This window comes from Malaclemys terrapin, chromosome 2, assembly GCF_027887155.1.
Source record: "Malaclemys terrapin pileata isolate rMalTer1 chromosome 2, rMalTer1.hap1, whole genome shotgun sequence".
NCBI classification, from domain to species: domain Eukaryota; kingdom Metazoa; phylum Chordata; order Testudines; family Emydidae; genus Malaclemys; species Malaclemys terrapin.
Window position 1 is genome coordinate 224,412,157 of NC_071506.1, and position 13,097 is coordinate 224,425,253.

The 13,097-nt window shown below is 40.9% G+C and overlaps 1 protein-coding gene across 4 annotated transcripts in view; it reads right to left on the reverse strand.

Moving 5' to 3' along the window:
- Positions 1–13,097, reverse strand: part of TAX1BP1 (Tax1 binding protein 1) — a 99,539-nt gene that overhangs the window by 62,619 nt on the left and 23,823 nt on the right. For all 4 annotated transcript variants that reach the window (XM_054020077.1, XM_054020075.1, XM_054020076.1 and 1 more), the window contains exon 3: positions 9,384–9,486. In XM_054020077.1, coding sequence (XP_053876052.1) covers positions 9,384–9,486 — 103 coding nt within the window. The remainder of the gene's footprint in view (positions 1–9,383; positions 9,487–13,097) is intronic.

Consider the following 13,097-nt stretch of genomic DNA (forward strand, 5'->3'; position numbering starts at 1 on the left):
GGGGACAACATACCACCAAGCAACCTTAACTCTGCATTAACATAGGTTTTTGACAGTATTTCCCACCCCAAAGACTCTTGGGGGTAGAGGGAAGTTGGGGTGCTCTTGCAGAGCTGGAGGGTCCAGGGCATTGGGGTGTGCTAGAAGAGCTGGGGGTGCATTGGGATGAGCCAATGAGTGCAGGGGGTTGGGGTGCACTGGCAGAACAGAGGTGCCATACCTCCCTCAATTGAGCCCCCAGTCTCTCTCGCCTCCCCTACCATTCATCATCATTTACCCCTCCTCCTTACTGCTACTGCAAACCCCTCTCCTCCTAGTCTCCTACTCCTCTGCCCCCTAATACCTCTCCCCAGAAGCTACCTCCCAGGAAGTATTCAAATGTTTATTCCCCCACCCTGCTGCTAAGAAAACTGCTACCCATGACTCACAAACTGCAGCAACTCCCAGCCACTCACTCCAAAACTCCTTTTGCCTTAGATGGGGGCTTGTGATTACCTTTATCCTTAGTTATGTTAACTGAAGGGTAAATTCACAGCCCAGGAGTCTCAACAAGGTCTGTGATTGAGCCATTCATTAGTATCTCTCTGTTTAACAGTACAAGGCAGGAGAAGGAAACCAGTTTGGGGGAGGGGGCTTGAAACTCAGGAACCCCTCAGTCTAAAGACCCCAAATTTGGATTACTAAGGCTACCAGTATCTCTGAGGCACACCAAGCCTCAAAGCAATCCGATTAACCATTCCCATTTTAGAGCACTTACAAGAGTCAAGCTTTAAAGTATATAACATAGCGAGAATAGAAACCCGCTAGTCATTTTTCTGTATTGGCACATGCACAGTGGAAAAAATGTATATCTTCTTAAATACTGTTCTCAATTTGGGTCCCCAGTGCCATGCACTACCTTGCTTAAAATTTGACAGCTTGAGACTATTTTGACTGGCAGCACCTGCGTAGTTTGATCTCTAGCTGGGCCGGGGAAAGAGGAGGTGGAACCCACCTAGAAACTTTTTTTTTTTAAATAACTTTGTTTCTGGGCTTATGTCTCCAGAATTCCTGGCTCAAATTACTCCAAATTTGGTGTCAAATATCAGGGGTAGCCGTGTTAGTCTGTATCTACAAAAACAACAAGGAGTCTGGTGGCACCTTAAAGACTAACAGATAATCACCCAAATTTGGGTGATTAACCCTATCCTACACTTTCCTGAGGCACATCAAATTTCAAAGAAACTCAACTAAGCATATTGATTTTAGAGGACTTAGAAAGGTCAGACTTTTAAACAGATGTCATGATGCAACCTTAAATACAGTGGTGCTCTTGCACCACTATGATATTTCACACCCAGAATCTTGAGGCACAAGGATGAAAAGAGGACATAGGCACCTCCTAAATCATCAAATCCAATCCCCTGTTATGGCAAGTAAACCAGTTTCATTATCCTATTCATAAATGTATCAAACTCCATCTTAAAACTAGTTAGGTCGTTTGTCCCTTCTACTGCTACTGGTTTAAGATCTAATGCTTCTCAATACACCAGCAGTGAATTTTACACTGTAATTTACATCTTGTAATGTATTACTAAATTGTCCTTTTATATTACTGAATTTTAAATTTGATGACACGCATTCCATATATGCCCATTATATAAACCTTTCCCAATGACAAGCAAGTAAAGGCAGTATAAGAAAAGTACTTTACAGAGATGAGAAGTACTGCTGATTGAGAGCTGACTTAAACAAAACTCCATCAATGAGGGATACCACAACGAACACTTCCTTCGTGAACTGCAAAGGTGACCAGAAATTTAGATCCAAGTTTCTGTGAAATCTCATTTTTTGACGGCCACGTGATCAACACATACAACATTAAAGACCGTCAAGACAGAAAGAAACCTTATACTGTGATGTTTATACTTTATCATAGAACGGCAAAGATTAAACTACTTTAACAAGCCAATTTCTGAAGCTGCTCCAAAACAACACTATTTTTCTTGTTATTAAATTTTGTAACAATATCAATAAAATATATTTATATTATAGAAGGGCTGATAGGGGTTCTGATCCGGGCTTGGGCCTATCTGCTAGGCACTGTACACACATATTAGTAGATACAGCCTCTGTCACAGAGAGTTTATAAACTAAGAAGTCAATCAACATACAAAGGGTGAGGGAGAGAAAGACAATCACACAAATTTTACTTTAAATTTGTCTAAAGACACATATTCAGGTTGAAGTGCCCTGGTCATTTATTTAAATTGCTCATTTTGTGATACACCGAAGGCAATGCTAGGACAAAAGAAGTCTGCAACTTTACCACATTCAAGTCTTTGTGTTTAAAGTGTTTTATGATACATTCACTATTGATTTTTGCTATTTTTAAGTGCCAAGGACAAAGATTGCTCCTGCTTGAATGAATATAACACTGAGGAGCTGCCAAAAGACTTGGATCAGGGACTTAAAAGATTTAACTTTATTCAAAGCCTGAGGAATCAAAAACAGATTTGTCTGGACTTTTGTAAATAACCTGTAATAATGTTCATAGTTTACTTCAGAAGAATTCTGTTTTGATTACTTCAATGTACTCATTTGTTTCCTACTTCTTCCTACAACTTCAGGCATGATGAGTTAGGTAAATCCATTCCCTGGAGTTTGGCAGACAATCACTCATTTGCAAACCTGATCAGGAGCTTTTGCATTTACTAGTTAAAACAAGCAACCACCATCTAGTGAATTCAACACTGGTAAGACTGAAACAGTAAGACAGGGTATCCAGTTTTATACAGAATCCTGTTATCAGATAGCCTGCCCAGCTTCCAAAAACTTCTAGAATCTAGGAAACCAAGCTACCTACAACAGTGTACAACTCACTTCCATCTCTTCAATATCCAGTGATGCCACCCACTAATCATGCTCCTCAATGTCTCAACCCATTCTCCTTCTCTCTAATCTATTGTTCGCTCCTTAATAGGCATAAAAATAACCTTGAAGCTCTCATCACTTCCCTTTTAACTCTCCTTATACAACATAACTACTTCTGAATGACAGGTGCAGAGAACAGCTCCTGGCATGATCAGGGGGAATGGAGAGCCACTTCTATGAGAGGAGAGCTTGACTTGTTTAGCCTAGCAAAATGAAAACTTAGAGGGGATTTCATTTCTCTCTATAAATCATCAGAGGCATAAACAACAGGGAGGGAGAAGAACTATTTAAGCTAAAGGACAATGTTGGCACAAAAACAAATTGATATAAACTGGCCATGAATAAGGCTATTGTTTTGTCACAGAGGTCGTGGAAGTCACGGAATCCATGACTTCTAAAGACCTCAGTAACTTCAGCCCTGGTGGCTGGGAGCTGCAGGGTCCTGCCACCTCCCAAAGTGGCAGGGAGCTGTGAGGTACCCCCGCCGCCTGAGGCAGCGGGTCCCCCAGGATCTCAGCCGCCATGGGCAGCAGGGATAACCCACAGCTCCCAGGCACAAGCAGGGGGACCCCCACAGCTTCCCGGCTGCCACTGTGGGGCAGGGGGACCCCAGCAGCCCCCTGCTGCTGCACAGGTACCCTGCAGCCCCTGGCCTGCCATGGGAGGCCTCAGAGCAACCAGCCATCCCAGAGCTGCCCAGTCCCTTCCTATTTTATCATGGATATTTTTAGTTAAAGTCAGGGACAGGTCACGGGCTTCCAATAATTTTTCTTTATTGCCTGTGACCTAACTTTTACTAAAATATGCATGACAAAAATCTTAGCCTTAGCCATGAATAAATTCAGGCTGGAAACTAGAAGAAAGTTTCTAACTATCAGAGGAGTGAGATTCTGGAACTGTCTCCCAATAGGAGTTGTCAGGACAAACAACTTAATTAACAAATTTATGAGTGGGATTGAATGAAAGGGTTGCCTGTGGTGATGGGGACAGGACTCGGTAGCCCTAGGGATGACAGGTCCCTTGCAGTTTATGTCTTATGTTCCTAAAATTTCATGCTTCAAGTCACCTGCTGATCTCACAATACTCACTAATCATTAGAGCCCTGTGCGGATACAAAATTTGGATCCGCATCCATCCACAATCCTCAAAAATGGTCGATGGATATCAGCATCCGCAGATATAAAGCAAATATCTATGGATTTGCAGGGCTCTTACGAATCCTGTTCTTTTAAGCTGTGCGCACGCATGGCCATACAGTAACGTGGTATCTACTGCACATTTCACATGGCTAGCACCTAGGCCCTCATCCTGTCAGAACCCATGAAAACTCCACTCGGCACCAGGCACCATCCACAAGCCTTGAGCCAGCAGGAAGGAGCAGTAAGGAGTAGGGTGCAGGAGTCAGGGGCTCTGAAGGGAGTGTGGCCAGCACCCAGGTCCCACTCTGCCTGCTAGAGCCCATAGCAGCTTCTCTTGGTACCACAGAAAGCCTCAAGCCAGGAGAGATGGGGGAGGCAGAGTGGAGGGGCAGGAAGGCTGTTCATAGTCCCATCCTGGGGCACATGGAGCTGGCTGCAGAAAGGCTGTCCCTTGCTGCTGACAGCAGTATCTAAGGGCTTGTAGTGTTGAAATGAGCCCCCAGCAGCCTGGCTCTGCAGTGCAGAGGGACGGATGGGGAGCCGTGCTGCTGGGGCAGTGGTGCTCCAGGCTTCGATGTCAACTCCCTGCCTTGGATCCTGGGAGCAGGAGAGGAGTACAGCTGGCAATGGGGCAGAGAAGGGAAGATCCTAAAATCTCTCCCCAAGAAAACCCTTGAGCCAGCATGGAGGAGTAATGAACAGAATGGGGAGGAGCTGAGGCTTCTGGGAGGAAATGGCAGGGGGGCTCCTGAAAGGAAAACTAGGGGCTCCTACCTTCCTGGGTTTATAACTTTGGGTGGTTTTCAACTCTAAAAGTCTTGAAAGTTAATAGGTACTCAAACCACTGATATGTATTCTGTGTATCCCATATGTATATGTATTACTGAAATGTCACTTTACCCTTTTAAATGCAATATAGTAGATCGCTTTAAAAAAAATGGGGGGGGGGGGTGAGACAAAGGACAAAAAGGACAAGGATAAAATTGTAGTGCTCAGTGGAGTTTGTAGCCCACTCAGAAAAAAGAAAATTTACAGGGACCATTTCTCACTAATAATGTTTTTCTTTTTTACATAAATAATTCTGAGATTTGCTATGACTCAGGGAATATCACCTTACTATCAAATGCAGAAGAGTCCTATGCTTTGGGACCTGGTCTATGCTGGGTACATTATTCCAAATTTCTAAATAGTTTTAAAATTAATTTAGTGACCGAACGTTAAAATCAGTTGGAGCTGCAGTAAAAATGATTCTGGCCACTGTGACTCCAGCACGTTTTAAAATTTGTTTACCCAAACCACTTTTAAAACCAGTTAGAATATTTTGGAAAATTTCCCCAGCATTGACCAGGCATTGGAGAGAACAGAATCTCAACAGTGCAGTTTTTTCAAAACACCTAATTGCTAAATCTAAAATATCCTAAAGCATGCTGCACAAGAATCTTTCCCATCCAATAATCTTGACTAATTAAACTCCTGTAAATTTTAATGAGCTCATCTCATCAGATTTTAAATATTTTCCAATGTGTAACTGGGAAATAGCTTGAATGCTAGAGAGGTTAAAATCTGGTAGGCTTTATAAGAATGATGGACTTTAAACAAAGGAATATAGCAGATGAAATTTTATTTGAAGTTTCACTTCCCATCAAGGGATTGGATCACCCTATGGGCTGGTAATGGATATGGATCCTTTTACTTTTAAGTCACTGGCAGTTTGAATCCTACCCAACTCCACAGTCATTTCCATCCAATGGCTGTTTGGGATTCTGTAAAAGCAATTGGTGATCACTATTTAGCTCCTTTCACTTTACAAAAAAAATCTACCTTGGCATCTGGGTAAAATATTAGGACAAAATGACAACTTTTTGATAGACAAGGTGGGTGAGGTAATATCTTTATTGGACCAACTTCTGTTGGTGAAAGAGACAAGCTTTCAAGCTTACACAGAGCTCTTCTTCAGGACCTGAATCTTGTCTCTCTCACCAACAGAAGTTGGTCCTATAAAAGATATTTCCTCACCCACCTTGTCTCAATAATATCCTGGGACCAACACGGCTACAATTCTGCATACGACTTTTTGACAGACTGAAATGGAAGACTGACTGGACTTTGGACCAAACTCTTCTCTCACCATTAAATGTGGCCACTTCTGGACAAGGCTGGCAAGTTTGTTTAGGGGAAGAGAGAGAGACTACGCTGTAGTCATTTACAGCTACATTGGAGTGCAGATCAGTCACTTTAAAGAAAGAAAAAAAATGAATAGCCATATGAAGGACTCTGGTCACAGATTATCAACCACCACTATTGGATACTGAACATTACATGACTGTCTTGTTTGTAGGAAGCTGACTGAAGTTGACTGTGGCTAAAAAGGAGTGCTGTAAAGATGACAACATTACATTAAATCAAGAGATTGCTAGTCCCAATTAGTGCGGCTGCCATTTCAGGTTAGTGAAAAGAAAGCGCTTTCCTTCAAAGTTGGAAAATGGGGTTGGTTTGTTTTTAAACAGCAAAAATAAAAGTGGTGATTTCACAATTACACAGTTTCTGCAGACACTGCAGTCCTCAGTTAAGAATTACAAAAGTATACAAAACAAATGTGCACAGATTAAAACAGCAGCAAAGTGAACCAAGGCCCAGTCCCTCAAAGATATTTAGGCTCCTAACTTCCATTGATTTCAGTGGAAATTAGGACTCTAAATACCTTTGAGGATTTGGAGCTAACTGCCTTTCAATAACTTACTAGCCCAATTTGTGTGTACATCCTTTAACAGTCAGAAAAAACAGATAAATTGTTATGCATTCTGTTACAATATCAACAACCTTTTAGAATGTTATGTGGTATCTTGTAATCTTTATCACCATACAGGCCACAAAGAAATAGGTCATGCCAAATTACCACTCCCAGCCACGCTACACCAGTCCTGTGTGTTCTGCTATTAGTTTAGAGAACATAATTTCACCACCAGCACATCAAGCAGTGCAACGTGACTGGGAAAACAGGGATCAGAACAACAAGTGAGGAGGCCACAAATAATAAGGGGAGGGGGGGGGGGGAAGAGAGAAAAACAAACAAACCTTAGTTTACTACTCAGAACTCCTACAAAAGCATGGAAGGTGGAGTTTTGGGGAATTTTCTAAAGAAAATCACAGGGTTTACATTTTGATACCAAAATGGAGTTCTTACCATGCTCTTCCTTTCATTTCTGTTCCTCTAAAAAACCCCATGGCCACATATAACAAGTCTACAGGATTATGTAAACAAATTGAAAACATGTATTTGATTGTTGAAATCTAAAAAAAAATATTTCAGGAAATTTCACTGATATAAAGAGATGTCACAACTCAAAAGTATTTCAAAATATTCTAAACAAGATGTTTCAAAATTTATTAAAGAGGGATATGTTTCCAAAATTCATTCATCCATGTTTCTCCAACCATTTCAAATTACCTCTTGGAAATATAACATGTAGATAAAAAATGCTAAATTACAATAGATATCATGGAACCAACAAGCTAATTAATCAACCAAGGCCAGTCAAAAACCTTGTTTTCTGCTGCATTCCCCTATCTGTATTCTGTCTACATGAAAGTGCTTTGGAGCAGGGATCTGTCCTGCTATATGTACAAGGGTTTTAGCATGCTTTTGGGTGACTGATAACACAAAGAATAAAAATCTAATAATTCAGCCTCAGAAGCGAGACATCAGTAGCTCTAGATTCTAGAGTCTAGAATGTGATGTATTTTTCCTTAAGCACTCCACACGATCTCAGATTTTAAAACAAAACTTCCTAACTGTTTGGACTATTTGTAGAACCTTCAGTTTAGGCATTAGACATAAACGCTGCTAGTAGTTGGTGGTAGACCAAAAAAACCCCACAAAGCTAGCAATATGCAAATGCAAGTAACTAGAACCTGGAATAGGACAGAAAATCTTAAATGAAAGGGAAAAAAATGAAAACTTGAAAAGAAGAATTTCATTTCCATCGCTCTATTGTCTCTTAACCCGAACATCATTCTCAATTTAATGAGGGGGCTTCAACATCAGAGCAATTTTTCAAAAGAATGTTTGTAGTGAGGCAGAGTGGCCTCCCACTCAGACCCAGAGGAGAAGGGACCACTCGCTGAGCCCTGGCGGGTGGAGCCAGGCCATGCTCACCCCTTCCACCAGAAGTCAGTGGGTGGGACAGGAAGTATAAAAGGTGAGTCTGGAAGCTCAGTTGGGCTACAGCCGCTGAAGGAGCCAGACGCCTCCTCCCGGGAGACTGCCACAGACCCCTGTGGCACTGACTGGCAAAGCTGTCAGAGCTACCCGCTGACCAAACCATGGAGGAGCTGCCAGAACTGCTGCTGGCCTTCTACCCTGACAACCCAAGGACCCCCTACGGATCCAGGTAGACCCCGAGGGGGAGATAGGAAGTAGCCCAGAGAAACTAGACAAGAGTCTGGTTAAGAGCTAGCCTGGTACAAGGTCAGTGTGTTGTGGGTGGATCCCCACTGACCCAGTGGTGAACCACTCTGCCACTGTTGGAGCCCTGGGTTGGGATGCTGTAGAACTGGGTGGGCCTGCTCCCCCCCCGCCACCCATTCCTAGATTCTGTTTGGGTGCTCTACCCCCATCCTAAGTCCTAAGGATTTGTTGCCCCACCCTGACTAAGGCCTTGGGCCCCTAACTGTGTTTGCTACTCTGTCCTGACTGCAGGCCAGAGCCCCAGGCTTGTGTATTGCCCCGCTAATTCCCCAACAGTGGGAGACACACACAGACGTAATGAGGGGGTGTGGCCTCCCACAGACCCAGAGGAGGGTGGGAGAGGACCACCACCAACCTGCTACGATCTTTAATGGTATTAAAAAATCCCAAATGATTGAACACTTAATTTTCTGTATTCCTTTTTCTCTTTATTGAAAAAAATGTGTTTGACTACACCTTCCAGGCAACATGGTTCTCCTGTGATCAGTCATTTATTAACAATCTGTTACTATGTAAAATATGTGAAATCACAAATTTACTATTATAATTTCCCTGAAGCTTGAAGTATAGAAACAGATAGTCTGCAAAAGGGAAGACTCTCAAACATCTCATAAAAATTAGTAAAATGTGACAAGGGGGAAAAAAAAAAAACACGTGAAAAAAAAAAACCCGACATGGAAAATTCCATTCTTAAGTCCAAGTTCTCTTTGTTAAACTTGGAGACACTATACACTCATAGCACATTTAAAAATTCAATAAATGTACAGTTAAATTAATAAAATTGCTGTTTTTAAACTGCAAAAATTGGCAATACAATATCAAATCCAGACAGATGCTGATTTACCAAGTATGTACTTGCTCACCTTGAAAAGACAGCAAACAGTTAACAGTTGATCCTTCCACATAATTTTCTGGCATAGGTGACCACAGAAACGTATAATAGTCTCGAGCAGTACTCCAACCAACCTAAAGGAAACAACCAAAAGAGAAAAACCTAAGTAGAGTAATATGTTAAGACAGCATGGTCTGATCTTTACAACACACTGTAACCCGCATACTTGAGTTTCACCATATAGAAAAAAAAGAGATGGACTAATGTTTACAAATTAGGAATATTTAACAAGTATGTCACATTTTTAGTATGGATTTTATTAAGCTGTTACCTAATGCAATAAGAGTTTAATTTATTATATAAAACACCAGACAGTTTTTATAAATTTGATAAAGACACATCAATAAATAAAAAAAGAGAGACATTTTTACTACTTAGATAAGGAGACAACCTATGCCAATATTGACTACAAATTTCTGTCACAATGCAAGTAGAAATAAGCTTTTGGAGGGTTAGGAGTGCTATCTTCTCCATCGAAAAAGCAGGAATTGATTGGGATACAAGACTGACGCAGTCCCAAAACAATGGATTTCAAATCCTTTGCCAATCATTGCAGAATATGCATGTGTTGACTTTAAGACTAACGCTGTACTGGAACATTGATTCCATTGGGAGTTGGGCATCTGAGTGTTAAAGACAGGAACACTTCTTAAACTGCTTTCAGTTTAAGCCTATAGCTGTTAGGGGTCGTTGTTCAGATCCTGGGTCTGTGTTGGAGCAGACTGGCGTGTCTGGCTCAACAAGACAGGATGCTAGAGTCCCAATCTGGCAGGGATAGCAGGGGCATAAGTAGTCCTGGCACATCAGTTGGCAGCCCCACGGGGGTTTCTGTGATCCAACCCATCACACACTCCAATACTAGGAGGAGGAATAGCTACAAAGAAATACTGCTAAGTGTACAATCCTTCTGGCAGAAGTTATAGTGATTAGCAAGCAACTTTGATAAAACAGAAGCATAACTGATCTTTAACAGTTCAGCAACAAATTGGAAAAGTTCTCTCAAGCACCAAAATGAAACCAACTGGTTCTTGACCCTAATCTTAGCTAAAAGAAAAAGGCTTCCATGACATCTCCAAACTGGTACCTTACAAAGGTATGTTTGAAATATACTGTCCTGAGAAAAAAGTAACATCACTATAAAATGCTTTTGGAATAAGTCAAACATGAAATTCCCAATAACTTTGCACAGGCATGATATTTTTACATTATTCTATGAGAATCCATAATACCTAAGTACTGACCATTTAGCAAACAAATGAATTTTTGCTTTTGTGGGTTTTCAAACCTATTTTTCTTCAAGTTCTGGGAACAGACACTTGAGAACCTCACAATTCACTTGTAGGAAGAGCTAATACATTTCATTGTATCCTCCTCTGCCAGAAGTTTTCACATATTTTCCTTCGAAACAGTTAAGTCTCATTTAGATGCTTAGTCTTTAAGGTTTTGAGTCAAAGCTTTCATTTTTGAAATTTGAATTAATTTCAGTGAGAAATGGTGGTTCCAAACATATGCTATACTTACTCTTTCATTTCTTTGATTTCTTCAAATACACCCTGAAAACCTACAACACAACCAAGCTTCACCCACTGAAAGTATTCTTTACAATTTCTGTATTAAAATACAGACCAAGGACAAAATTTCTAAAGGTGAAGTGTCAAATTTTACTGTGATTTTAAAATTTAGAAAAGTTACATTTTATGAAAACACACTGTTGAGTTTCCCTAACTAACCTATTTTGCAGAAGCTACTTTTCACTCACACATACAGACTACTACATTAAATAACTAGTTGCCTTTCCACAATCAGATACTAAATTAAGGCCTTCGCTTTTTAAGACTGACTAGGTTTTTTTTTTTTTTAAATCTTGGTCTTTTAACTGGAGAACAATGTCAACTTTGAAATTCAGAAACTGATTCCTCAGTGAGCAATCAAGGGGGAGGGATAGCTCAGTGCTTTGAGCATTGGCCTGCTAAACCCAGGGTTGTGAGTTCAATCCTTGAGGGAGCCACTTAGGGATCTGGGACAAAATCAGTACTTGGTCCTGCTAGTGAAGGCAGGGGCTGGACTCTATGACCTTTCGGGGTCCCTTCCAGTTCTATGAGATAGGTCATTGAGATTGATAAACTAGTCTCCATTCATTGCATTAGTGTGTTTTGTAGTGTTATCCAGGCTACACGAAATCATGGCTTTGGAAGGAAGCAACAGATTCAAATATTTTGTTCTATAGTTACACCTTAATTATTTCTCTCAATTGACTTTTCACTATTCATGACAAATCATATTTAGAAACAATTCAACTACATCATACAGTATTTTTCCTTCATTTGTTATAGAACAATAATTGACTGATTATTAAGATGTGATCCTACAAACACTTACACAAGTTCTTGACATTTGTGAAGTCAAAGGCAGGACTAACCAGTTTTCATTCGAGTATTGTTTAAAAAATGAGCTAATATGAAGCAAGACCGAGGTAGAATTTTTAAAATAATGCTTTTCAAAGTTTGCCATAAGCAGTAAATGGTTCTTTCAGCATTTTGACATGTAATATACAAGGATTACCCTAAAAAAATTAATATTAAATTCAGACCACCACCATTGGACTTTTATTTTTAAACCAGTAGCACATGAAACAGATGGTACAGAGCACCAATAAGACCATAAATATAGCTCTTGTGTGAGAACTGCACTGGAACTCAGTTTAGTGAAAGTACAACATATTTAAATATCACTTTTTCCTCTAAGACCAATATACAGTAAGTCCCAGTTCCAATTAAAAGAAATGCAAACAACAAACAAACAGCAATTCCTTACAAATAATTGTAATTATTTTCCCCCTTATTCACTTGGATTTGGGGAGCAGGGGGGAAGGGAGGGGGAAAAAAAACCACTTTCACAATTACTCAGTTGATCCTGAAACTTTTACAGACACCAGTAGTCCCAATTATCAGAAGGGAAGCCGTGTTAGTCTGTATCCACAAAAACAACGAGGAGTCCAGTGGCACCTTAAAGACTAACAGATTTATTAGGTCAAGTCTCCCTCAGACTGAGGCAAACACCTACAAGATCTTCATCAAGCATTCTTAAAACTACAATACCCACCTGGGGAAGTGAGGAAACAGACTGACAGAGCGAGACGGGTACCCGAAGTCACCTACTACAGGACAGGCCCAACAAGGAAAATAACAAAACCATTAGCCATCACGTACAGCCCCCAGCTAAAACCTCTCCAGCACATCATCAACAATCTACAACCTATCCTGGAAAATGATCCCTCACTCTCACAGACCTTGGGAGGCAGGCCAGTCCTCGCTTACAGATTGCCCCCCAATCTGAAGCAAATACTCACTAATAACTACACACCACACCCCAGAAACATAAACCCAGGAACCAATCCCTGTAACAAACCCCGTTGCCTACTCTGTCCCCATATCTAATCTAGCGATACCATCAGAGGGCCCAACCACACTACCAGGGGCTCATTCACCTGCACATCTACTAATGTGATGTATGCCATCATCTGCCAACAATGACCCTCTGCCATGTATATTGGCCAAACGGGACAGTCTCTATGTAAAAGAATAAATGGACACAAATCGGACATCAGGAATGGTACCATACAAAAGCCAGTAGGAGAACACTTCAATCTACCTGGACATTCAATAACAGATTTAAAAGTAGCCAT